At 58.7% G+C, this 26,152-nt stretch overlaps 4 protein-coding genes and 1 non-coding gene across 13 annotated transcripts; 2 read left to right on the top strand and 3 right to left on the bottom strand.

The window, feature by feature from the left end:
* The first annotated feature begins 196 nt into the window (after positions 1-196).
* On the top strand, positions 197-6,524 carry ENKD1 (enkurin domain containing 1). Of its 7 annotated transcripts, none has more exons than XM_067018303.1 (8): positions 197-281; positions 508-607; positions 704-898; positions 1,471-1,643; positions 2,651-2,776; positions 2,880-3,043; positions 3,144-3,280; positions 5,447-5,862. In XM_067018303.1, exons 2-8 carry the CDS (start codon positions 523-525, stop codon positions 5,614-5,616), a joined length of 1,050 nt encoding a protein of 349 aa, XP_066874404.1. In that variant the 5' UTR covers positions 197-281; positions 508-522; the 3' UTR covers positions 5,617-5,862. The 7 variants fall into 7 exon arrangements, with proteins under 7 accessions (XP_066874404.1, XP_058900887.1, XP_066874405.1 ...); XM_059044904.2 differs by lacking the exon at positions 5,447-5,862 and adding an exon at positions 3,371-3,745; XM_067018304.1 differs by having other exon boundaries at positions 238-298; positions 5,447-5,864.
* PARD6A (par-6 family cell polarity regulator alpha) lies at positions 3,933-5,836 on the bottom strand. Of its 2 annotated transcripts, none has more exons than XM_059044906.2 (3): positions 5,653-5,836; positions 5,052-5,274; positions 3,933-4,811 (listed from the first exon to the last, which is right to left on the bottom strand). In XM_059044906.2, the coding sequence occupies exons 1-3, from the start codon at positions 5,713-5,715 to the stop codon at positions 4,060-4,062; spliced, it is 1,038 nt and encodes a 345-aa protein (XP_058900889.1). In that variant the 5' UTR covers positions 5,716-5,836; the 3' UTR covers positions 3,933-4,059. The 2 variants fall into 2 exon arrangements, with proteins under 2 accessions (XP_058900889.1, XP_066874407.1); XM_067018306.1 differs by having other exon boundaries at positions 3,933-4,814; positions 5,653-5,827.
* ACD (ACD shelterin complex subunit and telomerase recruitment factor) lies at positions 6,516-9,583 on the top strand. Of its 2 annotated transcripts, none has more exons than XM_059044886.2 (13): positions 6,516-6,605; positions 6,761-6,924; positions 7,007-7,140; positions 7,293-7,386; positions 7,473-7,549; positions 7,660-7,704; positions 7,820-7,854; positions 8,006-8,157; positions 8,236-8,332; positions 8,413-8,499; positions 8,692-9,065; positions 9,216-9,307; positions 9,386-9,583. In XM_059044886.2, the coding sequence occupies exons 2-13, from the start codon at positions 6,826-6,828 to the stop codon at positions 9,462-9,464; spliced, it is 1,365 nt and encodes a 454-aa protein (XP_058900869.1). In that variant the 5' UTR covers positions 6,516-6,605; positions 6,761-6,825; the 3' UTR covers positions 9,465-9,583. The 2 variants fall into 2 exon arrangements, with proteins under 2 accessions (XP_058900869.1, XP_066874399.1); XM_067018298.1 differs by having other exon boundaries at positions 9,195-9,307.
* Positions 9,541-22,191, bottom strand: CARMIL2 (capping protein regulator and myosin 1 linker 2). The gene is given in 39 exon segments (XM_059044934.2): positions 9,541-9,704; positions 9,791-9,868; positions 10,181-10,261; positions 10,418-10,639; positions 10,763-10,834; positions 10,980-11,016; positions 11,911-12,033; positions 12,120-12,480; positions 12,563-12,663; positions 13,504-13,739; positions 14,184-14,250; positions 14,370-14,522; positions 14,719-14,806; positions 14,882-15,042; positions 15,209-15,322; positions 15,406-15,534; positions 17,136-17,237; positions 17,318-17,480; positions 17,677-17,849; positions 17,978-18,035; positions 18,117-18,213; positions 18,312-18,393; positions 18,546-18,615; positions 18,803-18,907; positions 19,003-19,120; positions 19,123-19,288; positions 19,402-19,514; positions 19,596-19,682; positions 19,760-19,854; positions 19,977-20,065; positions 20,158-20,233; positions 20,378-20,451; positions 20,566-20,636; positions 20,841-20,932; positions 21,061-21,185; positions 21,285-21,347; positions 21,583-21,633; positions 21,727-21,821; positions 22,079-22,191. Coding segments are annotated over 39 exon segments (4,341 nt in total). The 5' UTR covers positions 22,119-22,191; the 3' UTR covers positions 9,541-9,591.
* Positions 22,192-24,867: 2,676 nt separating this feature from the next.
* On the bottom strand, positions 24,868-24,940 carry TRNAG-UCC (transfer RNA glycine (anticodon UCC)). Its single transcript has one exon. It is a non-coding gene; the product is annotated as a tRNA-Gly (tRNA).
* Between the last annotated feature and the right edge of the window lie 1,212 nt (positions 24,941-26,152).

Genomic DNA, 26,152 nt, shown 5'->3' with positions numbered 1-26,152 from the left:
GCTGCGGATGATCCGCGCATCCTCGACGGTTGCTTGTGGGACATGGCGGGTGGGAGGTGGAGGGCGGACCCTAGACTGGTAGACCGTGAGCTGACCCCGGAGAAGGGCCGGGTTGCGAAGGGCAACTGGCAGCCGGTCTGGCCCCACCCTCAGCTGGAACTACAAGCCCCAGAAGGCTTTGCGCCAAGGGGCATTGGCCCCTGACCTCAGGGACGGAAACCATTGTTACCTGGCAACAGCAAAGAGGTCGGGTGGCGGCAGTGGGCGGTGAAACTGCTCGGGTGAGTCCCCTGCTCGGGTAAGGGGCTGCCAACGGGGCAGGGAAGTGGGCTGAGAGCGGAGGTGGCGAGCGCAGTCCAGGGTCGGGAGGCGGGGCGAGGGCCGGGAACGCAGGCATGGCGGCACAGCTGGGGTCAGGGCCCGGGTCCAGGAAGGAGGTGCTGGGCTGAGGAAGGGGGTTCGGGGCCGGAGATGCGTAGCCCGGCAGGCCTCGGTGCACTGTTGCAGAAGGACGACGGCGGCATGTGCGAGGGTCCGTCCCGCATCTCGGGGCCCATCCCCCCAGACCCTACGCTCTGTCCGTACTACTACCGGCGGCCGGCCTCGGGTGAGTTGTGGGGTGCCTCACCCTGGCGAAGCCAGAGCAAGGGTCGGGCCCAGCTCCACCACTGAACTCCGCGCTCCGCCCCGTCTGGCCTCTCAGCCCAAGGGCGCCTTGAGGGAAGCGCGCTGAAGTTGGGCCTGCTGACTCCGGACCCCGACCTAGACGCCTCCCCTCCCCGCGGCCCCCGCATCGGTTCCGGAGCCCGAGAAATCCTGGAGCGTGGCCGGCGCGGCGTGGGTGGCGTGCTGCTGCAGCTCGGTGGTATCTCCCTAGGCCCAGGGGCCTCTCCCAAGAGTAAGTTCTGGACAGAAGGGACGAGGCGAGTCTGAAGTCAAAGCTGAGATCAAAAGCAGCTGCTTCTCCTTCCCTGAGGAAGGCTCAGGCTTTACCTCTCTGAGTGTTAGTTTCCCCGACTATAAAAGTCCTCTCTTCTTCCTCGCAGGAAAGGACTAGATGAGGTATCCCCCAGAAAACCCATAGCTCAGCTTCATGAATTCATGCATCAATGGAAAGAAAGGTTGTTTCTTGAGTGTCTACTGTGTGCCAGGCCCTATAGGTGCTAGGAAAACAAGGTTGGAGAAGAGCATCATCGAATCAAGATGAGAGACAATAAACAAGTGAAGTGGTGAATATGATATGCAAGATGATTAATGGTATACTTCGCAATAAAAAATGTAGAAAATCATCAGGAATAGAAGAAGATAATTACTGTGTGAGGAAGGGAACAAGGTGACGAGGTGGACTTAGATGGAGATGTCAGGGAGATCTTTCTGTGGGAGGCAGGGTGTGAGCCTGTGTGTTCACTGTTGTGAGTTGGATTGCATGGGCTGTATGTAGGGCAGAGCCTGGCAACATCTTTTCCCCAGGGAGGGACCCTAAAGACCATGAGAAGGAGAACCTGAGGCGGATAAGGGCGATCCAGAGGCGCTTCCGTGCACAGGAGCACAGCCGGGAGCAGGACCAGTCCAGGCCCCTGAAGGCTCTCTGGCGCGCACCCAAGTATGACAAAGTGGAGTCCCATGTCAAGGCCCAGCTGCAGGTACCTGCCTCAGGCAGCCAGAAGTATTGCCCATCTTTTTGGCAGTTATACTCTGATCTGAGTTATGAGGAGGGAGGAAAACCGCAGGGGACTAAGGTAACAGGGGACTAAGAGATAGCTGGTTCTGCTGCAGAGTGGGGCTGGGGGGCTTTCTCAGAAGTGATGATGGCTGGGTGATTCTGAGGGGCAGGTAGGAATTAGGCCAGGAGAGGATGGAGGAGAACATTTTATAGAGATGGAACCTCACGGATAGAAGTCCTAAGACCAGAGGGAGTGTGCGCAGTGGGGATGCTGTTCAATTCACTGTGAGGGAAGAAGAGCGTGAGGTTAGGCCAAGAAGTCACCTGTACCCACATCATAAAGGGCCACATAATCCACTTCTTACCTTTATTTCTAAGGACAATGGGAAGGGCGGGGGCAGGGGTATGTATGGTGGTAGGATTCTGTCTTGGGTAGATAGTGGCACCACTTCTCTATCCACGGGTCTGAGACAGAGAGGCAGGATTGAGAGAAAAGACAATAAGGTCATATGTGGATGTGTTGAATCAGAAGCATTTGTGGGACTCGCAGGGAGTGGGAATGTGTCCAGCAAGCAGATGGAGAATCAGGTGTGGATGTCAGGAGTGAGACCCAGGAGTTATTGAGGATCTGGCTGAGGACGATGAGACCAGGGAAGTGACCCTGGATTTGAGGGCTTGGAGACCAGCTGTTGGTGACCTTAGTGGGGACAGAGCCAGAAATCTTGGCTAGGAAGGAAAGAAAAAAGAAACGGTGGCTGAAGCCAGGACTGAGATAGAAGGAGGGGTGTTTGTTTTCTTTAAGATGTGAGAAACACACATGTTTAAATGCTGATGAGGAGAAGTGCTCCTTCAAGACGAAGGAGTCCAGTCCCAGAGGACTGGTGATAGAGAAAGATCCTGAAAGGCAGGAAGGGCAGAGACTTGGTCTTATGGCTTGAGACCCTGACCTCAGCCTGACTGATCCCTCTGCTATGCCTTGGCCTACAGGAGCCCGGCCCTGCCTCTGGGACAGAGCCTGCCCACTTCCTGCGCGCACATTCCCGTTGCGGCCCTGGGTTCCCACCACCCCGTGTCCCCAGTCCCCAGCTAACCCAACCAGGTCCCAATGCTAAGGTGAGAGGATGTGTGAGGGCTGGGAGGTAGGGCAGGGATCCTGGGGAGGTTCAGGGGTACAACACAGTGCTGTCTACTTCATCATGCTTGCCATGTCCTGCAGGGCCCAGGCCCAAGTGTGGACTTCATTACCCACAATGCTCGCACTGCCAAGAGGGCCCCCCGGCGTCATTCTCGCTCGCTGCAAGTCCTGGCACAGGTGCTGGAGCAGCAACGGCAGGCCCTGGAGCACTACAACGCCACACAGAAGGGTCACGTGCCCCATTAGTAGGTCCTACTGCCCAACACCCGGGGTAAGGGACGCTTATGGTGGGTGGGAGCCAACATCTGCCTTGGGATCATCAATCCTGAGTCTGTTGCATCGCAGCTTGTTGGAGCGCAGGGATCTGTGGCGGCAGGAGGCTGAGGTCCGTCAGCACAGCCAGCCAGACCCGGCCATGCCCCCTGGCCACACTTGCATGCCTGAGAACCAGCGGCTGGAGACACTGAGCAATCTGCTCCAGAGTGAGTATGTGGCCAAAGGGAGCTGGATGGGGAACCCACTGGGGACCATGCACCCCTGCCCCGCACTTACTGTTCCTGGGGCCCCTGTAGGCCAGAGCCAGCTGCTGCGTGAGCTGGTGCTGCTGCCTGCTGGGGCAGATTCACTGAGAGCTCAGAGCCATCGTGCTGAGCTGGACCGGAAGCTGGTGCAGGTAGAGGAGGCCATCAAGATCTTTTCCCGCCCCAAGGTCTTTGTGAAGATGGATGCCTGAGCCCTTTTATGGGGATAGAGTCAGGGGTCTCACTGAGGATCGCTGCATGGTTGTAAAGGGCAGGACTGGGCTCCATCATAGAGTGGAGTTCGAAGACAGGCGCAGTGCGGTGGGCAGTATCCCCAGAGCACTCTTCCCAGTCACTGGTGGCTGTGGAAGGGCCATCCCAGCCTCTTAACCCCTTTGTCAAAATTAAACCTTTTGTACACAGTGAGGTTTGTTTCCATAAGAGCTTTTCTTACCCTAGAAATGCCAAGCCTGGTGTCCCTCCTGCTGCTTGACTACAGGAAGGTTTCTCTGCTGCCCTTATCACTCCTCCACTCCTGCCTCATGTCCAGGCCAGAAGGCAAGATTGTGGGATCAAGGAGGAGGCTAGGCCTGGGAAACAGAAGGACCATAACTGCATTTGTAGAAAACCTTTAATGTTCCCCAGACTGAGAGCCCCTTGAGCAAGCTAAAAAACCCCACTGGGGAAGTCCCTGCCATGTCCCGGTGGCCTGGAAGGGCAAGGGGCTGCATCTTTGCCTGTCAGAGGCTGAAGCCACTACCATCTCCTTGAATGCTACTCCCCCAGCCAGAGCTGGCCTGCTCCTGATCATCCAGGGAGGGCAGAGAGCTGCGGGCATCAGGAAGTAGGTGGCTTGGGCGCAGGTCCCAGCATGGAGGCCCCTGAGACAGCCCATTGGAACAGGGAGGCTCGCGGTTCTCAATGATCAGATCACTGCTGTCATCGTCGCTATCAGGCTCAGCAGGCCCAGGCCCAGCAGAAGGAGGCCCTGTCAGACGCCCAGATGCCCCACGCACCACATTATTGCGCTGATTGGCTGGCTTGACGGTGACAATGAGGTTGTGGCTGTTTGCGACCATCATGTCCGTCACTTGGTCCAAGGTCTTCCCAGCTACCTCAATGCCATTGACCTCGAGGATCTCATCACTGACTGCCAGCAGCCCTGTACTCTCAGCCAGGCCCCCTCGTACCAGGCGGGAGATGAAGATGCCTGGAACCCGTTCCAGGCCCTGGGGAGCTACGCGCACACTCATGCCATCTCGGATGTAGAAACCCAGGGGGCGGTCGGAACCATGCTTATGCAGCCGCACCCGTCGGTGGGTCTCAGGCAGTAGGTCCACATCTATGACTGAAGAAACCTGGCGGAAATCTTGTGGCAGGCTGATTAGCAGGGGTGGCCGCGTGCGCAGGGGTGCCACTGGCCGAAGTAGGAGCCCTTTCTTGCGCCGCTGCAGGGAGTTGGAGGCAAAGGCCAGGCCACTGGAATCAGCTTCTGCTGCAGGAGAGGGGGACGCTGAGATCAGAGACCCTGCTTTCCCATTTGGGCCCTTTTCCATCAGGCCAAGGCCTGAGGAAGGGGGCACTGTAGCTATTTGCTGCCACTTGGAGGTCAGGCCAAGGGCAGGGACTGCAGAGGGTGAAGCCTGGGCACACTGGGCATGGACTAACCCTTGTAGACTTGCCCTGTCACCCTACCCCACAGAGGCTGCCCACTGTACCCCATCCTCCTCACCCCGCTTCTGCACTAGCAGGCGCAGCGGCGGGGGCCCACTGGCCAGGGCCCGGTGCAGGCTGTCGTCGTTGGTGAGGGGCAGTAGGTTGCCGTGAGCATCCGTATAGCCAAGCAGCACGTCCAGGCCCGGGATCTGGTGTACCGCACGCAGCAACCGAGAGAACTCTTGGAAGCCGCTCACCGAAGCGCGGGGCAGCGCGAAGCGTCGGAACTCGGCATCAAACTGGAGGCCGGGGTGGGGGTGGGGGCGGGGAGGGGTTAGGATGGAGTCCGTGCCCTTTCTCACCACAGGTCCGAAGGTGGCAGGGGTGAGAAAGACAGGGGGGCTTCACAACAGCTGCAGCCTTGCACCCAGTACAAGGGACGCTGTCCAAGGTCTTCTCCCCTCCCTCCAGGTACCCAGGACACCGAGGGACTCTTGAGGCCGGCAGTAGAAGGAAGGAGGATGGATGGGGGAAAGCGAGAAGAAAAGCCGGAGGATGGGACGTGGAGGATGGAGGAGAGAAAAAGGTGGTGGGGACCAAGGAGCCAGGAAGGGGAGAATGAGGGAATTGGAAGCGCCTAGGGCTGAGGCCGGAGCCGGGGCTGGAGGGGCCCTTACTTTGCTCTTCACCTCGACGATGCTGTCGGGACTGCGTGCCGGAGTCCTCTGCGGCCTGGCCATGGCGGGGCCAGGCGGGCCGGGGATGATGCCCCAGGCGGACCGCCGAGGCGCAGGTGCACAGCCCGGCCGGCCCGCGCCGCCCCGCCCCTGGCGGTAGCACTCGCCCCGCCCTCCTGTCCGGATCGTGACGTCAAGGGGGCAGCGACAGGGAGTTGAACGCGGAGTCCACGTTTCCTAGGAAACGGAGATAAGGGTGGGAGAATCTTTGCGTCCTCCTACGTCATTACGCTACGGTCCCCGCGTCCCGGGAATCTGGGGGAGGGGCTTGGCCAACGCGAGGGGAGAGAGAGGGAAGTATTTGTTGAATGCTGTGAACTTAAAAAAAAATTTATCATGTTAATCTTTTTTAAAATTAATTATTTTTTTGCATGTGTTGGGTCTTCGTTGCTTGGCGCGGGTTTTCTCTAGTTGCCGTAAGCGGGGGCTACTCTTTCGTCGCAGTGGGCAGGCTTCCCATTGCGGTGGCTTCTCTTGTTGTGGAGCACGGGCTCCAGTGGTTGTGGCACGCGGGCTCAGTAGTTGTGGCGCACAGGCTTAGTTGCTCAGCGGCATGTAGGATCCCGGACCAGGGTACGAACCCGTGTCCCCTGCATTGGCAGGCGGATTATTAACCACTGCGCCACCAGGGAAGCGTGAATGCTATGTATTTTTATTTACAGTGACCTAACAAGACTGTGCATTTTGTAGATGAGGAAACTGAGTCACAACAAATAATTGCTGAACTCCTTGGGGTCACAGGCGTTGAAGTGGCTTTGAGCCACCCACTCGGACCTCAGGCCCCAGATCCCTCCCACTCCATCGGAGCCAGCCCTTGGCCCCTTCCTGCCCAGTGCCACAGGAGTCTTGAAGAACGGCGCAAACGCCCGGCCGCTGCTTGGAGAGATCCTCGGGTAAGAGTAAGCAGGGCAGCATACAGTTGAACCAACACGGGTCTGCAGACAAGTTCCCGAATAGGACGCGCTCGTGCGCACGCGCGGGCACGCTCATGGGCGGGACCTCGACCTTAGGTCCCGCCCAGCCGCTGTACGTTTCCTTTTCCGAGCAGAGGCGGGGCCGCAGCGCCCGCGGGAAACGCGGGCCGGGGTTGTTCGTCTGGCTACCGCGGCGGGAATGGCAGGCCTGGGGAGTCTGGTCCTGCGGCCTTGGATTCGAGAGCTGGTTCTAGGGTCAGAGGCACTCTCAAGCCCGCGGGCGGGGCAGCTGCTCAAGGTGAGTCCCCACCCCCTTCTCAGGGCCCGGAGACCAGTGCTGGGCCCCGGGCGGTGGGTTTGACGCAGGTCGTCGCCGTCAGGTACTGCAGGAGGGCGAGGCCCCGGGCCCGTCCCGCGCTCCCGACACGTTTGAAGGGGCCACGCTACTTGTGTCCGACGGGACCCACAGTATCCGATGCTTGGTGACGCGGGAGGCTTTGAACGCCTCGGACTGGTGAGAGAGGCTCCGCGGAGCCTGGGAAGATTGGAATCCGGTGGGAGAGCGCGAGCGTTGAGCCCGAAGTGGGCGGGCCCCAGGCGGGCGGGCCCCAGGCGGGCGGGGCAGTGTTCAGGCAAGCGCGTTAGTGAGGATCGCGCTCGCTGCAGGGAGGAGAAGGAGTTCGGCTTTCGAGGGGCAGAAGGCCGGCTGCTGCTACTGCAAAACTGCGATGCCCGCGTCCAAGTCGCCGAGGGAGGCGCGGTGAGTGGTGAGGCTGGCTTGGGTGGGTTACTGGGCCCGACTTCCTGACAACTCCTGAGACCCGGTCCTTGAACTCACCCTTCCAGCCCTCGGAGTTCTACCTCCAGGTGGACCGCTTCAGCCTCCTGCCCACGGAGCAGCCCCGGGAACGGGTGACTGGTTGGTAAGTGATGCCTCCACCCTCCAGCTGTAATCCCCACCCAGGCCTGGCTGGCGTTGGCACAGGCCTTGGGCTCCTAGTTATATCGACTGCCTACTACTTCTCCTTCCCAGCAACCAGGACCCGGATGTGCGGAAAAAGCTCTATGACTGCTTGGAGTGAGTTTGGGGTTGGGCTCTTGGGTCAGTTGTGGTTCGGTCAGGGAATGGCAAATCTGTGTTATCAGATAGGCTTCAGGATTTTTCCTCAGGCTTGTTTCCTCTGTTTCTCTAGGGAGCACCTTTCAGAGTCCACCTCCCCCAGTGCAGGTACTTATAGAGGTTGGCCAGTTGCCCTAACTCCCTGTAGAGTGATCTCTCCAGCCATCACCCCCCTGCTTCCTTAATAAGCCCTTCTCCCCCCGCAACCCCCGTTCCTCTTCTTTGAGCTTCAGCGCATCCCCCGGTCCTCTGTCCCTAGGCCTTTCACTGTCCCAACTTCTGGATGAGGTAGAGGAGGACCAGGAGCATCGGGGGGCGCTAGTGAGCCTGGCTGAGAGCTGTCTGATGCTGGCAGGCCCTTGCACAGCACCCCCCCTCACCCGCTGGGCGGCCTCACGCTGCAGAGCCACGGTCAGTCTGGGGCTTCTCTTGGGAAATGTCGGAGTGGGGAGTTGGGCAAGGGCCAAACTGAATGTTTTTATCCTACAGGGAGAAGCTGTGTACTCTGTCCCCAGCCTATGGCTGCACATCTCTGAGAATGACCAGCAAATCCTGAGCTCTCTGGGCCCAGGTCAGAGGTCACAGGGTAAGGAGGACTGGAGAGGTCAAGAGGGGAGTGCCTGCATGCCCAGTGCCCTGTGCTGATAAGCCTCCCCGGACCGCCAGGCCCTGAGCTACCCCCACCACACCCGGCTCTACAGGACCTGTCGCTGACTCTCATCTCCTCTCCTCCTTCCTCACCCAGTTCCTCAGGTAAGCTGGTGCTCAGGCCCCATGTTCTTGGTGCTGTCTATCATTTAGATGCCTGGGTTACACAGGTTGCTGTGAAAGGGTGCACAGCTGGGGGGGGCGGTGAACACAGTTCCTGCAGGCCTATGTTCACAGGTCATTCAGCTAGTCTGAGCTGAGAGATCTGCGCTCATGGTGAGTCCCCTTCCTCCTCAGGAACCCCTGCCCTACCCAGCCACATGCTGTCAGAGGAAAGTGGTGCCAGTATCAGCCTTCTGCCTGCCTTGCCCTTGGCTGCTCCAGACCCAGCGCAGAAGGGCAGCTTCCAGCCCCTGTCAGCCATCTGCTCAGCCCATGGCCCCCTGCCCCCCAGTTCCCCACACCCCAGCCATGTACCCAGCTCCCCAGCCCTGAGCTGCACCCCAAGTCTGTCACCCCTTGGCCATGTCCCCACTCTACACCAGGCCCATGTAACCATGGCCCAGAGACGTAGTCTGGAGTTCAAGGAGCTAGGGTTACCCCCCAAGACCTGGCAGCACTCTCCAAGGACAAGAACCACCAAGGGAGCCCTGGAGTCCAGCCCTGTCTGGGTGAGCATAGCACCCCTTACAACTGGAGGGTAGAATGGGGCTGGGCTGGGCTGGGCTGGGCTGGGCTGGGCTGGGCTGGGCTGGGGGTAGCCTTGGATGAGGTTAGGGGCTTTTTTGGTCCCTCTCCAGACACCATACCCCCCACTTCAGGACCCCACAAAGAGGCATCGTGACGGTTCTGCCTTCCAATATGAGTATGAGCCACCCTGCCCCTCCCTGTGTGCCCAGGTCCAAGCTGCCAGGTGAGTGCCTGGGGGTGCCCCAACTCTTGGTTACCCGTCCCAGTCTCCATTGGCCTACAACCATGGTTCTCTTCCCAGGCTCCCTCCCCAGCTTGTGGCCTGGGCCTTGCACTTTCTGATGGAGCCACAGCCGGAGGCTGAACTAACCCAGGTGTGAGGGGTCATGTGAGCACATGGGAGGATGTGTGCACAGGTCCGTGCCTGGGGGTGGATAAACAGGGTTTCACACCAGCTTCCTTGAAGTTTTTTAATAAAATAATCTCATGCGGCAGGAAAGGAGAAGGTCAGGGGTTGGGGCCGCCGCCTCTTTGGTCTGTGGCTGGGGATGGTGGGCTCTGCTCAGGGCCCGAGGGCTCTGTAGACTGTGGGGGTAGAGGCTCGGCTCCGAGGCCAGATCCTGCACAGGGAGAGGGGGAGAGAGGAGGGGTCAGGACTGGACTGAGCAGTCCTGCTGCCCACCCAATTGGCTCCAGCCCCCTTTACCTATGCTTGGAGATGGAGGTGCCTCAAGCTTTGGCCTGCGCTTGAGGACAGGGGAGCGCTGCAGCCGCAGGGGCCGTTCTGAGGGATACAGAAAGACTTGGGGAGGGTTGCTAAGGGCTTGCTGCCTGTCCTCGACCCCCACGCACACTTGCCTTCAGAGCCTCCCCCTCCCCCGGCATCCTCCCACCCCTGGCAGAGAGTGCTCTTGTGCAGGTAGAGCCAGGGCTAGTAGGAAGGGCTTCTCAGACCCTTGCTCCTGGCCTCTGGCTCCCTGATTTCTCAACCCCTCACGCCACTGGTGGCCCCCTCCGAGGACCAGAGCCTCGAAGAGAGCCCACCCTCCCACATCTCCTCCTGCACTCAAGCACACATGGAAGTGTCTCCCCTCACCAACAGGGGCCTGCAGCTGGTCCTCATGCACAGACACTGCTCGTCGCCCCGCCAAGAGAGGCCTCGGCCTCAGCTGGCCATCTGGGGGAGGCCAGGGTATCAGGGTATGGTCCCAACAGCTGCCCCTCCTCCAGCCCTTGCCTCCCACCTTCAGGGTCCCCAGAGGAGCTGAGTTCCCAGCAGGGACTCCTCCAGGCCCTAGCCCAGTATTGGGTAGGGGCTAGGGTACCTGCTTACCTTCATTCCTGGAGCCTAAGCAAGAATCCTCTGGGAGGCCCAGGCTGTCTGGGGAGGGGCTGGCTCTTCGGGGGCTTGGGCTGGGACAAGGGGAGGGGGGGCCTGGACCATCCTGTTGACCCCAACCACGGCCTCTGAGCTCTGCATTCAGCTGCTGCCCTAGTGTCTTCCAGGTGGCAGACTCGGGCCCCTGGCCCCCTGGACCAGGTCTGCATGAAGGGTCTGCAGGGAGAAAGGTGTCAGCCAAGACCTGGGCCAGGTGTCGGAGGTGAGCCTGACCAATGGTCTGATCCCCTCCAGCCTGTTCCTGCATGACCCCCAACATACACAGTGGCCCTCACTCACCAGCAGACACAGAGTGGGTGCGGGACTTGATCGAGATGGGAGGGGCCTCTGTGGAACTGTCCATAATGTCACCTGCAAAGGCAGGGCTGGGGGCTTAGGCTTAGTGAGGGGAAGAAAAACATGGCTATTCCCACTCTTGTGCCAAGGAGAGCAAACCCCCTGGGGGCTATCTCCTCCTCCCCCAAAATGTACTGCCCTAGCCCAGGGTCCCACTTACCATCCGAGCCAGCCTTCTTGATCTCTCCATCTTTGCTCTGTAGGAAATAGGGAAGTTAAGCTTGATCCTGTCCCACCCTTGTGCTAGCCTTGTCCTTTTATTCATTCTTGTTATAACCGTCACTAAATGCCCACCGTGGGCTGGGCAAGAACATGGCAAACCCAGTCCTGGTCCTCTTGGAGCTCAGTCTATGATGGTGGACAGTTAACACACAGAAACATATGCAAGCACAGACACACAAAGTAATTTCTTTGATTCACTTTCTATACCTTAATGTTTCTAAATTCAAGCTGAGTTTCACTTCATTTGTGTTTCTTATTTTCCTGAAGTTATTAAAGGGATAGTCCGTAGGGTGGTGGTTCTTATTAGGAACTGTGATCAGAGAGTGGCATTAGCAGGGGGGCTGTGGGAGAGAGTCAAGGAAGGCCCACAGGGAAATACAGGGATGGGTGAAGAGGGACCTGGTGTAGCCCATGGGTGGGAATGAGAGGCTGGAAGTGAGGCAGGGAGGAGTTCCAGACAGAGGAACCTGTGTAGAGGCTCTGAGATGAACCGGGGTTGAGAGCAGTGAGGTGAAAGTGACCGGGGCTGAGACCCCACTGGGCCTTGAGGCAGGATCAGGAGTCAGGGCAATGTCTTGAGAAGCCCCTGGAGGATTTGTTATTTCAAATGCAGATGGCAAAGCCAGATTTCTGTTAGATCTGCAGAGAAAGGACCATCCCCTTCAAGGAGGAGGTATCAGTGGCCTGGGTTAGGGTAGAAGCCAAGAGAGAAGAAAGGTTGACTCTGATGACTTTTGTGGGGAGGGGAAAGAATCGACAGACCTGTCTGTGTGTCATGAGTCTCCTCCTGGTCACATAAATCACCCACATAAAAGGAGCTACGTGTCACCTGCCTCCCCACTTCCCACCTGTGTCCCTTCCCAGCTCACTTGCTTCCTCTTGCCTTCGGCACTCCCGCTGCCTCTGCTCACGCCGATCCTCTGCAGCATCACTTGTACTCGCTGTTCAAAGGTTGGGGCCAGCTCTGTGTCTCCCCGCTCCAGGGGCTGCTGCTGGGGACAGAGATACCCGAGTGGGGAGACAGCCCACTGCCCTCACTGTTCCTGTAGAGCCTTCGCTCCCTGTCACCAGGCCTCACCTTGTCAGGTCTGGCACCCAATGTTGTCTCCTCCTCAGCAGGTAGCAGTATCATGGAGTAGGCCTTGCTTTCCCGAGTGTATCGAGGCCGACTCCTGCGGGTAGGGTCAGGGCTGCTGGTGCCCCCCTCAGCCCCACCAGCCTCCTCACCACGGCCAGGACGGGCTGGTGGCCGAATCAAGTCCCCAAGTGTGGTTTTTCGAGAGCGGGGAGCTGCCCCAGGGCTGGTCTCTAGATCAGGCCGTGACCCACGTGTTGAACGAGGCTTCTTGAAGGCAAAGAGAGTGCCCAGCTTCTTTCGAAGTGTACGGGGGACAGGGGTGGTACCCCCCTCGGCTGCCGGGTCATCCTCGGGGGCCCAGCTGTGGGGACAGCCAGCAGTAAGTGGGAAGGCCCATGGAGCATTCCACCCTCTCCCACCCCTTGCAATTGACCCTTACTCACAGGCGATCCTGATGGATCACCCTTTTGGAGAAGAATTCCTCCACGCCCTCGTCCACACGGGCACTGAGCCCATTCCCTTCCTGCGGCAGGGCCGGGGGCACCTGAGGAACACCACAGGGTTAAGGCTCCAGGCTGAGTGTAACTGTGACTTCTCTCCACCTTCCTTGTCCAGCGGCAGGCTCTGGGCAACTCCAGGACTTGGGAGCTGCAGTGACCCTATAGGGCTGCTGACACAAGCTCTCCACTGTCCAGCTGGTGGGCAGAGATGCTGGTTTCACGTACCCCTCGCGCCTGTAGTTGGCCCTGGACATACCCAGTTCACACCCATGCTTGTCCCAGAGTATCCTAAACACCCTGAACCACCTGGTCACCAGCGGGCTAGAGCCCACGCACCCGCTGGGTCACACGTTCCCACTTGCCACCCCCTCTGCTCCAAACAGTTCCCTGCAGTACCCTCCACCCCACCCCACCCAGCCTGCTGCCGGCTCAGCGGCGCCTGCTGCTGCGTCAGACCCTCTGGGGGGCCTCAAGCCGGCTCCTCCCCGCCTCTGGCCCCGTGCCCACTGCCCGCGCCACACACACACCCGCACCGGACGTGCAGTAAACGCAGGATCGTCCCCACAGCCAGGGGCCCAGCATCTTTCATTAACCCCGGGGGAGGGAGGGTAAGACAGACGCCCCCCTCTCGCACATCTACCCCCCCATACAGCGGCCAACCTGAGGCAGAGTCCTACACCCAAGCGCTCCCCCAACGAAATCCACACACTCGTGACCCCGCATGAGTATGGGGTGGGGGGTTGGCCAGAAAGAAGCCAGAACTCGGCATTATGACCAGGTGGTCTTGGGCAACCCACCTCCCTGCCGGCCATACCAGTAAGGCGCGAACGGGCCACTCGCGACCCCCAATTCCACGAGCTCTGGAGTGGGGGTAGGGCGCTCACCTGGGGGCCCCCCGGCGGCGGGCGGTGGTGGTGCTGGCGCCGTGGCCGCGGCCGGGCCCGGGTCGGATGGCGCAGGGGCTGCCCGGCGGGTGGCAGGTCCATGCGAGGCAACGGGCCGGCTGGGGGCCCAGGGGCGGCGGGGCTCGGAGAGCCGCGAGCGGATGGCCCCGCCTGCGGCTCTGCATCTTCCCCCGGAGCCGCCAGCTCGGGCTCCGGCTCTGGTTCCTCAGCAGCACCTGAGGGGAGAGCACCAGAAGAGCACCGAGCGCCAAGCCCAGGGAGGTGGCGGCGGCGGCGCTAGGGCGGCAGGGGACCCGCCCAGGGCGCGGGGAGGGGCCCAGCTACGCTGCCCGCCCCCCACCTGCCCCTCCCCCGCCGCCGCTGTCCGTGGTGCTGAGCGCGGCGCCGCCAAGCATGCGCATCCTGGGGGTAGGAAAGGGGTGGGGGGGGCGGGGAGGTGAGAGGAGACTGTGTCCCGGCCCTGGTCTGCTCAGGTCCCACCCTGTGCCAACTGACCACAGCGGACCCCAACTTTGCACGTTGCACAGGGGTCCTGGCCCAGCCCACTCAAAGGGTCAGGGAGTTCCCGGGACAGGGGTGAATGTATGTGCCCAGGTGTCCAGGTCTAATGGAACTTCAGTCCAACCTGAGTAGCTCTCTTCCCCTGGGCCCTGACTTACTGTGAATGGAGGGGACCAGGTGAAGACAGCGGTTGGATTCAGGCCACTTCTGTGGAGGACTGTCATCCTGGTGGGGAAGACACAAACTCAGCCTGGGGTGGCAGGGAGCTGCCTCCCCTCCTTCCACACTCCAGAACAAGATGGGAAGATCTAGGGTTCTAGGCCCAGAGTTCTAGGACCACCTACCTTCTGCTCCTCTTCATTCTCCTTTTCTTTCTCCTCCTCAGGGAAGAAAAAACCTTCCAATTCCCCAGGCCCAAGGGGGCTGGGCTCACCTCCATCTAGTGCCGGTATGACAGGGGGCATTGCCTCTGTTGCCTGTTGAGCCAGACTCTCCACCTGCAGTACCAGGCACCCCAAAGATGGGAGGCAGGGCCTCAGCCATAGTCGTATCAGTGCAAAGGGAACCCTGAAATACCCCTGGGCTATCTGACCCCAGAAGATATTACAGAACCCCTGCAAGGCAGTGGTCAGGTCACTGTGTGTGTGTGTGTATATGCGTGTGTGTGTGTGTAAGCACACAGTTCCTGCTCACCAGCCGATCCCGGGCTGCACTCAGACCCGCCACAGCCTGAGCCACAATGCTCTCTGCCAAGGTCCCTGTGACTGACAGGCGCATGTCCCTGAGGGCAACAGAGGGCAAGGGTTAGTGTGCTGTCTCTACCCAGCCCAACCCAGCCCAGCCCTATCCAGCCTACCTGAGCCTCGTGAAGGCATCTTGCAGCAGGTGCTCTGGGAGCAGCTCTGGGAGACCCCTTGAGCCTCCCAGGACCCCCTCTAGCTGCTCCCTCCACCTGGGTCCCTGCAGCATCTGTGGGCAGAGGCTCCTTGTGGTGTCCAGTGTGGTCTGAGTGAAGTCCTGGGCAAAGGTCAGAGCATGGTGAGGGTGTGGCTGGGGACCAGACCAATTGGCTTGAGGCTCCAACCCTCACAGACCATTGACTCAGTGGATATCACAGGCAAGCCTATGGAAGGGGGTCAAGCCTGAATATGGAGGTAGGGCTGGGGCAAGGGCACTATCTCACCTGAATGTCCCGGCGGCAGACCTCGCCCACCTGTCCCAGGAGGCCCTCCAGCTTCTGCCGCAGCTGCCATTGGTGGCTTGGGGAGCTCCCAGCCTCATGTAGAATGGGGAGAATCTGGAGGCCAAGGAGGAAAAGGAGTTGCAAATTGACACCTAAGAGGGGGAGGGTCCTCGTAGTGGGAGGGAGGGGGCGCTCACACTGAGAGAGAAGTTAGCGTTTTGGATGGCATCCTCGGCCTGGTGCACAGCAGCTTCACCCTGGGGCCCAGCCCCACAGCCCAGCAACTCCACATGCTCCTGCACCGACTGACACAGTTCATTCACTTCCTGGAGGGCAAGAGGAATCAGTCTCAGCCTGGTCCCCTCCCCATCCCCTGACTGCCTCCTTCCCAAGGTCTCCAACAGGGTGAGTGAGGTCCTGAAACTGATACCATCAGGACGGCCACTTAGGGACCCTATCTGTTCAAGGAGGGAGAGCAATGTCTCCTTTAGTTCATTGTAGGTATTTTATATGTACTTCCTAAGTGTCCAGAATAGGAAGGAAAAGAGCTGTTAGTCATGTCAGTGTTTTAGAAGCTCAGTCTGTTCATCATCCAGCTAGAGGACAGATTGAGGGATGAAGAGAATTGGGAGTGAGGAGCCGTGGAGGAAGGACCAGGGGGAGAGAAGGATAGCTGGGGTGGGAGTAAAGAGTGGTGTGTTTGAGAGAGTCAGTCAAGAGGCAGAACCAAGGAGGTCTGTGGGGGCTTCGGTGTAGCCAAGAGAGACATGGACTGAAGCTCTGTCCACAGTACTTGGTGGGTGTGGGCACCAGTGAGACTGGGCTCCAGGGTAGAGAGAAGAGAGAGATGTGGGAGATGATGAGATCACTTGAAGACACAGAATGTGAAGCCCCTGCAGGATGTCTGGGTCACGATGCCTGGGCTCTGGAGCTTGGGAGAGAATTGGGAATTGCGAATGGATGGATGGGGAACATCTCACCAAGACAAGGTACTGGAGGGAGATGAAGCCAGAAAAAGGGTCTCTGAGTTTGGCCACAACAAACGTCAGTGGAGAGGGGAGGGAAGCCCCGTGAATGGGATGTCACAGGTGGGGCTACAGTTGGGGGTGGAGAGAAATGATTGAAGATTTAAAAATACCTCCTGTCTTTAACAGGGGAGCCTATTTAAATGCTTTAAGGGAATTCCCTGCAGTCCAGTGGTTAGGACTCCACACTTCCACTGCAGCAGGCCCGGGGTCAACCCCTGGTCCGGGAACTAAGATCCTGCAAGCTGTGCAGAGCAGCCAGAAAATAAAAAAATAAAAATAAAAATAAAAGGTTTGTAGGAAATACACACCGTAAAGTATTTGCATAGGTGACAGGGCATATTGCTGGCAACATACTCTTTTTTTTTTTTTTTTTTTTTTTTTTTTCAGTACGCGGGCCTCTCACTGTTGTGGCCTCTCCCGTTGCGGAGCACAGGCTCCGGACGCTCAGGCTCAGCGGCCATGGCTCACGGGCCCAGCCGCTCCGCGGCATGTGGGATCTTCCCGGACCGGGGCACGAACCCGTGTCCCCTGCATCGGCAGGCGGATTCTCAACCACTGCGCCACCAGGGAAGCCCCAACATACTCTTAAATAGCTCAGGACAAAAAAAGTTCTGTGTGCTAGTCTTGTAAATTTTCTGTAAGTTTAAAAGTTCAAAATTAAAAGAAAGGGGAAAAAATGCTTTAAAAAAAGCAACTAGGCCTGTTATTTGGGGGAACTATTTCAAGAGCCTTTGGCTCCTCTGCAGATCAAGGAAAGGGACTTGTCTGGGACAGCAGGATTCAGGCACCATGGCCCCAGGAAAGTCAGAGCCTCAGACTTACGGAGACTCTCAGCTGCCACAGCTCTCCCCATGCCCTACCTTCTGTGTGTGCTCAACATCGAGGGAGGGGATTCTGACCTGTTCGGAGGGGTCTGACCCCAGACCTGATGGCTTCAGGCGGGAGGTGCAGTCAGTAGAAGCGTGGTCTGCGCGGTTGTTCCGCAGGAGACAGGCTTGGATCTGGACACAAGGGATATTGAGAAGTGGTGGGGGGTGGGGCCAAGGCACAGAGGAGGGCGGGGAAGAGAGGGAACCCCCACCTGGTGCACGGCACGTGCTGTCAGTTCAGGGCGGCTGCGCTGTGCCTGGGCCACATCGTTCAGTGGCAGAGGCATGGCCTTCAGGCTGCGGTTCTGCTCCAGGGCCTGTGCCACGTCCAGCAGGCCCAGAGCAGACGTGTGGTTCCTGTCCCAGACCACAGACCTGGGCCGGGCCAGGGTTCAGTCGGGGGCGGCCCGGCTCTGCAAGGCCCCACCCAACCCCGCTTGCCTTTCCATTCGTCTGGAGCACCCCTGCGCTCCACTTGCTCTGCTTCGTTCAGCTCTGCCCCTTAGCCCAGTTAAGCCCCTCCATACACGCCCTCCTCCCCCATTGGTCCCATCCCTCTGACCCCGCCCACCGGAGCCTCGTGTTGACCCGAAGCGCCTTGGCCAGCATCTTGGCGCCGGTGTCCCCCATGGCGTTGCCACTGATATCCAGGGCTGTCAGGTTAGGATTGGCGCCCAGGGCCCGGAGCAGGACGCTGGCGCCCAGTTTCAGTCGCGACTCAGCCACGGACAGAGACTGCAGGGGCTGGGGTTAAGAGAAAGCCATTTGTGGTTGGAGTCAGGGGTCAGCAAGCAAGGCAGGTCAGGGAGCAGGAGTAAGAGGGGCCACAGGGGTCCATTGCCTGAGGATCCCGCATGGTTCCGTGAACTCACACAGTCGTCATCCTGCATGAGCTGAACAATCCGGTGCAGGACGTCGTCCAGGGTCTCCCTGTGGGCAGGGGCAGCGGTTGGCGGGAGACCCGGGTGGTGGGGTGCTGTTGGGAGGCCCAGGAGTGAGATGGGGGCTCACTTGCACCGGACGTTGAAGTTCCTTCCAAGCGCCACGTGTCGCAGGGACCGACTCCTCCCGATGGCCAGCACCAGAGTCACCATGTCTGAGCCGAAGCCTGGGGGTGGCTCAGGTCAGGCACAAGGCGAGGATGCGGGAGTGGGAGGGGTGGGAATTTGGTGGATGGTGGGAGGATGGGTTTCTGGGCGACCTCACCATTATCCGCCAGATCCAGGGAGCTCACTGCGCCAGCGTCGCACACTAAGTCTTGAATCACCTGAGCGCCGGCGGAGCGCAGCTGAAGGTGGAAGATGGAACGCGCTCAGGCCAACAGGCCACAGGTGGGGAGGATCAGGCCCCAAACTGCCCGGCGCTTCCGCCTTGCAGCCCCAGCCCCACAGCCGATGTGTGGGCCCACTGCCCGCTCTCGTCTCCGGGCCGGGCGCTCACCTCACAAGCGCTGAGGTCCAGATGCAGGTCGTCCATGTGCGTGTTGAGCGCGAGGCCTTCCAAAAGCGCCCTGGGAGGGAATGTCACAGGGGGTGGCGGGAGCTGGAAACAGGGGCCCTAGAGCGCAAATAGCAAAAAGGAAGGGCCAGGATGCCAGGGGGGGTCATGGGTACGATACGAGCGGGGTGAGGTGCTGGAGGCCAGGCCTGGGTGGTGGCCGCACAGACGGGGGCCTGGCCGTGGGCAGGGACACTGACCTGAGCGCGTCGGGAGGCAGCTTGCAGCCCGCCAGGCACAGGTGCCGAAGCGTCCCGGCGCGGCTGAGGAAGAGCTGCAGCGCGTCGGGCGCAGCCCTGGACTTCCTGCGGCGGGAGAGCGGGAGTAGTGGGCTTCCTGGCGCGGGGAGGCGGCTCCCGGCAGAGCCCCACCCCCGCCCCGCCCCGCCCCGCCCCCTTACGTGCGGGAGAACACGTTCCTCGAAGCGTCGAGGTGGGTGAGGCTGGCGCAGCAGCCGCGGGACAGCGAGGCAAAGAGCTGCGGGAGGAGCGTGTGGGCTACACTGGCCGGGGGACTGAGCCCCTTCCCGCCCTGCCCTCCAGTCGACCCTTGGGCCTCAGGCCCGGCCAGCCCGACAAAGCATCCACCCCCATTGACCACCCCCTCACAGTGTCCAGGGCGGTGTCAGTGCCTGCGAGATTCAGGAACGTCAGAACATTAGGACGGCTCAGGAAACTATAGAGGCCCTGGTGGGAGGATGGAGATGGGAAGGAGGGAGTCAGGGATCACCCACCAAAAGCTTTCTGACACCCCACTGCCTGCGGCGCCCCCAATCACCGCCCTAAGGATGGCCACTCACCCCATTGTCCTCCGAGGCCCCCAGTGCCCCGGGATTCCCGGAAAGGTCCAAGTGGGTTAGGGCAGAGTCAAACGCTGCATTGAAAGCCAGCGCCCGGCCCAGAGCCCTCATTCCTGGTGGTGGAGGAGGGGGCTCACAATCAGGCTGCCCCACCTCCCAGCTCCACCTCCCCCAGCCATCCTCAGCCCGCCTACCTCGCGGCGTCAACCCAGTCTGCGCCAGGGTGAGTCTCCTCAGGGCTCCAGGATGATGCTCTAGGTGTCTGCTGAGTGCAGCCACACCTGGGGGATGGGGGCAGCCATGTGAGTCTCACCTCCTCCAGCGCCAGCCCCAGGGGGTTCCCCAGGCTCAGCTGTACCTCGGTCATCCAGCACGTTCCCCGCCAGGCTGAGCTCCCGCAACCCGGAGCTCGTGTGCCCTGCCAGGGCCTGGGCCAGTCTCCGGACAAAGTCTCTGGGGACCAGACCCCAGGTGTGAGGCTCTGACCCTGGATTCCCAGCTCCTCCCCAGGCCACTAGTCTCTCCATCCCAAGCCCCCAGACTCCCCTCCCCAATCCCTACCCTGTCCCCCCTACCCCCTCAGGCCACAGGTCTCCAGCACCAGCTCCTCCAGGTGGGATGACTGACTCATCATGTGCAGAATCTGTTCCAAGACTTCAAGGCTCTGAGAACCAGAGGGTGGGGGGCGCTCAGTGGGCTGCACCCTGGTCCCCCAGGCCAAGCCCCCCTCCGTCGCCGCTGCACCTATGCTCTCACCAGCTTCATGTCCACGCAGGAGAGGCACCGGAACCACAGGTTGTAAGACAGGGCGGCCACACTCAAGGCCAGGTCCCTGGGTGGAAGAAAGGGCAGGGGCAGAGCTCAGGGCCCTCCAGCCAGATCCTAGGACCAGCATCCCTGCTCCATGGAGAGGCTAATGCCCAGGAATGTGGGTCATGGAATCTTCCTCTCTTCACAGACCTTGCAGGCCACTCACCGACTTCCTAGATGGCTGAAGTCGCCTAGGCTGAAATGGCGGCAGCCCTGACGATGGTAGATGGTGTCCACATCCTGGGTGGGAAGAAAGTACCTCCAACTTACTTGGGACACAAGGCATAGGGAGGGACTCAAACCACATGGGGGATCAGCTGTCTCCAGAGCCCCCAGAGAGGGCCCTACTCTCACCCACTGAATCTCCTCTCGGAAAGGGAAGCCATTGTAGTCACACAGAGCCTCATATGTCTCCGAAAAGCCACCTGAGTTGGTGCCAGGGGTGTGATGGGGCAGGGGTTGGGGAAAGAGAGAGACAAAAGGTCAGAGGTGGAGGAAGATCAGCCCGAAGCTGGGTAGTGGCTGTGCCTTGAGTGGCTCTGTTCAGTTTGCGAGACCTCCAAATCCTGGGGTCAGGATGCAGGAGGGAGTAGGCTGGAAGCCCTGTGCAGCCCCACCTTGGCCCTTACCACAGGGTCTGCTGGGCAAGGTGGCCTCTGAGGGGCTGCTTCTCTCCAGCCGAGCCAGCATGGAGGCGGGTGTGGGCCTCCGGAATAGTTTCCTGAGGAGGGACATGGAGAAGTGGGCAAGGGACTTCTAGGCCCTGGGAGTGAGGTCACCCACTGCGCCATCAAGAGCACCCCTCGCTGCCCTCCTTCCCTGCCAGCCCCCTCAGTTGCTGGGCCTCACCCAAGGGTCGAGCAAGGGAAGACCTTCCTGATGGCAGCAGCGATGTGCTGGGCCAGCTGTTCCAGGGCAGCCACACCAGGAAATTCCAGGACCAGTTCAGGCAGGGACTCCAGCTCAAAGGTGACCTGGGGTGGGTGGGGCAGGGGCTGGGCTCCAAGTGTGGGGCAGGTTGGGAGGAGTGGAAGACCAGACTGCAGGCCCTGGTGGGGCACTAGGGGTCTCACCTGAGGGGGTGCCTCCTGCAGCGCCATGGCCTGGACCTCCAGGTAGCTGAATGTGCAGTCCACCTGCGGAGCGCCTGGGTGAGCCTGGACCAAGGCCCGAGCCCCACCCTCTTGGGAGCCCAGTCCTTTGTGAAGCCTGGATCTCAGAGCTAGACCTGCCTACACTCCAGTCCCGCCTGCTGCCGGGAGCCCAGTGCTGTTGGAAGGGCAGATCCCGCAAGGACACCACCACAGAGGCAGCCCTCATCAAGGAAGCTGCTGGAGGGCAAAGGGGTGGCAGCTGGGCCCTGGGACTCACCCTCAAGGGGACGCAGGTGTGGAGCAGGTAGGCTCTCCATCGGAGCAGTGCCTGCGGGGAGAGAGTGTCTGACACCCTGGGCAGGGCAAGAGCCTCTTTCTGCCAGGGCCCCAGTGGCCCTCCCAGCCTCTGCCCCCGCCATACCAGGACATGACCTTGCTCAGCACCCTCCCGCTCTGGCAGCCAGGTTTTCAGCAGCAGCTCTGCCTCCTTGGGCCACAGGAACCTGGTGATCTCACCTGTGGAAAAGGGCAGCCTGCTGGGCAACTGGTCCTCCCATGGAGGTCAATTCATGCCCACGGTCTGTACCGGGCTAGGGGGCCTGGGCTCATCTGTGGGCCAGCGAGGAAGGAGTGGAGTGGATTTGGGCCGCCAAGCCCTCCTGAGGAGCAGAGAGAACCGCTTGCCCTGTGCCACGAGGCGCTGGGTGGGCCTCTGCTTTCTGGGGCCGCTCTGCTTCCTCCCAGCCAAGAAGGCGACAAGGGCCAGCGCTTACCTCGCAGCTCGCAGGATATGCCGTCGGGGGTCTGGGCCATGCGGCCGGCCTGGCGGCCGGGTGGCCCAAGGAGCTCCGACGAGAAACGGTAGCGGCGGGCGAGCACAGGAAGCCTGGGGCCTCGGCGAGCGCGGCAGCCACCTGCTCCTCCTGCAGCGGAAGGTAAGCGCCGCTTCCTGCCAGGCCCTGCCCGGCCTCCGCAGGCTGGGAGAAGTCGCGCGGGTACGACGGTGTAGGAGGGGGGCAGAGCCCAGCTGCCCACCCGCGCCGTCGCTCAGGAGCTACTCCGTTAGGGCAGACCTGGGGAGGGAAGGGAGAGGTGTGGCCGGGAGGGTCTCGCGTATTGCGTGCCTCTTTCGGTTCCTACCCCACTACTTCCACCCCGTGCCACAGTCCCCGCTGCGAGCACCAGGGGGCGCTGCCCACTCGGGGAATCTCTGCGGCCCACCTCGGTCCGTCCCCTCCAAAGCCCAGCGGGGAAGGTGGACAGTATGCAAGACGCAAGGGGCGTCTGTTCAGAAAGGAGCATCGGATCCTTCCTAAACATGGAGGACCCTATTGCTCCTAACCTGGAGTCCCTCACCCCGTCGGAGAGTCACAAACTGTTGACAGGGTGGAAAAAACACCAGATGGGCCCCACGTCCTTCTCTGCGGCAGAGGTTCCTTAGCTTTCATCAAGTTCAAGCTGGGTCAGGGCCAGAAGATGGGGGTGTAATCAGGGGGCAGCCAGCCCCAAGGGCTGCAGGGAGGAGTGGAGTGACTCATGAGCAAAGGTAGTGTATGTGGGGGGGGTCCTCTCATGTCTGCATTCTCCCTGAGCTGGAGTTTGGGGGGAACCACTAGGAGAGAGGCCTAGGAGGCCATCAGGTCATGGAATGCATGATACCCTATAAAAGACCAGGGACCTAGGGACTTCCCTGGTGGTGCAGTGGTTAAGACTCTACGCTCCCAGTGCAGCAGGCCCGGATGCAACCCCTGGTCAGGGAACTATATCCCACGTGCATGCCACAACCAAGGAGCCCGCCTGCTGCAACCAAGACCTGGTGCAACCAAATAAATAAATAAAATAAATAAAATAGAGCCGGTGCAACCAAATAAATTTAAAAAATAAATATTAAAAAAAAAAAGACCAGGGACCTAGATTCTGGAGGGTTCACAGGAGGGGATTCAATTTTCTTCTACCATTAGTCTAAATAAACTCTATGAGATAAGGAACAGCCCTCTGCCCTGCCCACAGCTCAGCCAGGCAGAGGTGAAACAACTGAGAGGTGGTGAGAGACACTGGGCAGTCTCTTGGTTTCTTTTCCATCTCCAGCTACCCCTCGTCACCTTGAGGCCTGGAGACAGTTGGGAGCATTTTCCATTCATCTGACTACCACCATCCCCCACAAAATCTCATCTCCCTTTGCGGAGGTCCACCATAGATTAGGACAAAGTAGAAACTGAATAGTAACAACTTGGAGGAAGCCCCCTTCCCTAAAGCAGCAGCCCAGGTGCGATAGCCCAGGGCTGACAGGGCAGGACTCAGCCAGAGAGGGTGCCGAGTTCCTGCCAACAGAGGTGAGAGGATATCCTGCTCTGCTGCCTCCCAACTTGAGAGTGCAGGTTAAGACTCTCACAAGAGACCACACAGAACCCACCAACTGCTTCTAGGGTACAAGCTCAGCAGCTCTCAGACACAGCATGGCCAAGTAGCCAGGAATGAAGGTTCTGAAGGCACACTGCCTGAATTCAAGTCCTGACTCCACCTCTTACTGGCTGTTTGACACTGAGTAAGTAAGTAAGTCACTTAATCTTTCTGGGCATCCAGTTCCTGTTTTGTAAGCTGGAGCTATTAACTTACCTTGAAGTGTAAGGATTAAATGTTTACAGAGGTGCTCACAACAGTGGCTGGAACTCAGGGAACACTCACATTTGCCAAGTCTTACCATGGCAACCTTAAGACTCCAGAACAGAAGGATAGAAAGCCCCCCTCACTGGGATTTTTCTGTTTCGAATGACAAGAATGAGAAATACAAGAGGGAATTAAGTGCCAAAGGGTTCGAGCTGCTCCCAGGTGGAGGGTGTCTTGAGACCAACAGCTGCACTGGTGGCATCAGCCCCTGTCCAGTGAGTGCTGTGAGGACAAGCAGGGGGCTGCGGAGGAGGAAACCAGGATCAGCCTGGAGATTAGGATGGGGTGCCAGGCTAGCCACACATCTCTGTAACTGCTGGCCATCAGTGTGGCAGTGACAAAACAAGCATAACTGCTATCAGAGACCAAGTGAACATGTGGGACTCAGCTCCCACAAGTGAGTGACTCATGAGAGGGTGAGAGGACTTCAACTTGTTCAAGACTGTCTCTGTGTTCTAGACAGCATGACACTCTGTGGGCGCTCAGGAAATGCTAAAAGCTCATAATGAGGAATAAGCCCCGCCTGCTCCATTAGCACAGGGTGACAGGCCAGGCTGCAGCTCCCAGAACTGCCATGAGGCTCGGTCTCCCGTGTGGAGTAAGAGTGTGAAGGTTTCACATTTAATGGAGTCACACAGGATGTATCATGGGGCTATGCCAATGGAGGAATCTCCTTCCGGCCTTAGCTGCATCACGATGTCACTTTTCTTGCCCCCTCCCCAACCAAAACCAACCTACTTAAACAATTTGAATATATACAATTAGAACAGAAAAGCTATGTTGAAGATACAGATAAAACTGCTTGCTGTTCTATGAAGAGATTTTCTATTATACTTTAAAAAAAATTGTTTTGGGCGGTGGGGGTGGAACGGCTGTGTGGCTTGCAAGATCCTAGTTCCCTGACCAGGGATCGAACCCGGGCCCCCTGCAATGGAAGTGCAGAGTCCCAACCACTGGACCACCAGGGAAGGCCCTATACTTAAAAATTTTAAAAAGCTATGTGGCCACTGAAACAACTCTGGTAGGGGGTGCTCTGGTTCCTGGTGGCAGTGGGGGTTAGCCCAGGCATGGGATGGAGACCAAATGCCCTAACAGCTTCGGGCCACTAACATTCAGTCCAAGTTGCTGATTGCCTGGTTCACAGTCCCAAGGCCCCTGACGATACCGATTTTTCTGGGAGACCCGTCTGCATGGACACCACAAACCAGCCGAAGCCTTCACACAGTTTGTCCACTGTTACTTTTCACTGAAAACTGCTAAGTTGGAATTCTGGTTAAAAAGCCCTATAATTATCTTGAGATAATAAAAGCTATTTATGACAAACCCATAGCCAATATAATACTCAACGGTGAAAAGCTGAAAGCCTTCCCACTAAAATCTGGAAGAAGACAAGGATGCCCACTCTCACCTCTTCTATTCAACACAGGATTGGAAGTCCTAGCCACAGCAAACAAGAAAAAGAAATAAAAGGTATCCAAACTGGGGGGACTTCCCTGGTGGTGCAGTGGTTAAAAGCCACCTGCCCATGCAGGGGACACGGGTTCGAGCCCTGGTCCGGGAAGATCCCACATGCCACAGAGCAGCTAAGCCCATGTGCCACAACTACTGAGCCCGTGTACCACAACTACTGAAGCCCACATGCCTAACGAGAAGTCCCCGCACTGCAACAAAGGGAAGCCCCCGTTTGCCTCAACTAGAGAAAGCCCGTGCACAGCAACGAAGACCCAATGCAGTCAAAAATAAAATTTTTAAAAAAGTATCCAAACTGGAAGGGAAGAGGTAAAACTGTCATTATATGCAGATGATATGATACTATATACAGAAAACCCTAAAGACTCCACACAAAAACTACCAGAACCGATAAACGAATTCGGCAAGATAGCAAGATACAAGATTAACGTACTGGTTAAACTTCTTTACACCAACAAGGAAATATCTCAAAGGGAATGTAAAAAAAAATACATTTTAAAATCGCAATCTAAAAAATAAAATACTTAGGAATAAATCTCACCAAGGAGGTGAAAGACTTACAGGCTGAGAACTATAAAACATTAATAATAATAAAAAAACACATTAATAAAGGAAACTGAAGATGATACAAAGAAATGGAAAGATACCCCATGCTCTTGGATTGGAAGAATTAATAATGTTAAAATGGCCATACTACACAAAGCAATCTT

This window comes from Kogia breviceps, chromosome 18, assembly GCF_026419965.1.
Source record: "Kogia breviceps isolate mKogBre1 chromosome 18, mKogBre1 haplotype 1, whole genome shotgun sequence".
NCBI lineage: Eukaryota > Metazoa > Chordata > Mammalia > Artiodactyla > Physeteridae > Kogia > Kogia breviceps.
The sequence above is the reverse complement of the archived record's forward strand: the minus strand, read 5'-3'. Positions and strand labels throughout refer to the sequence as shown.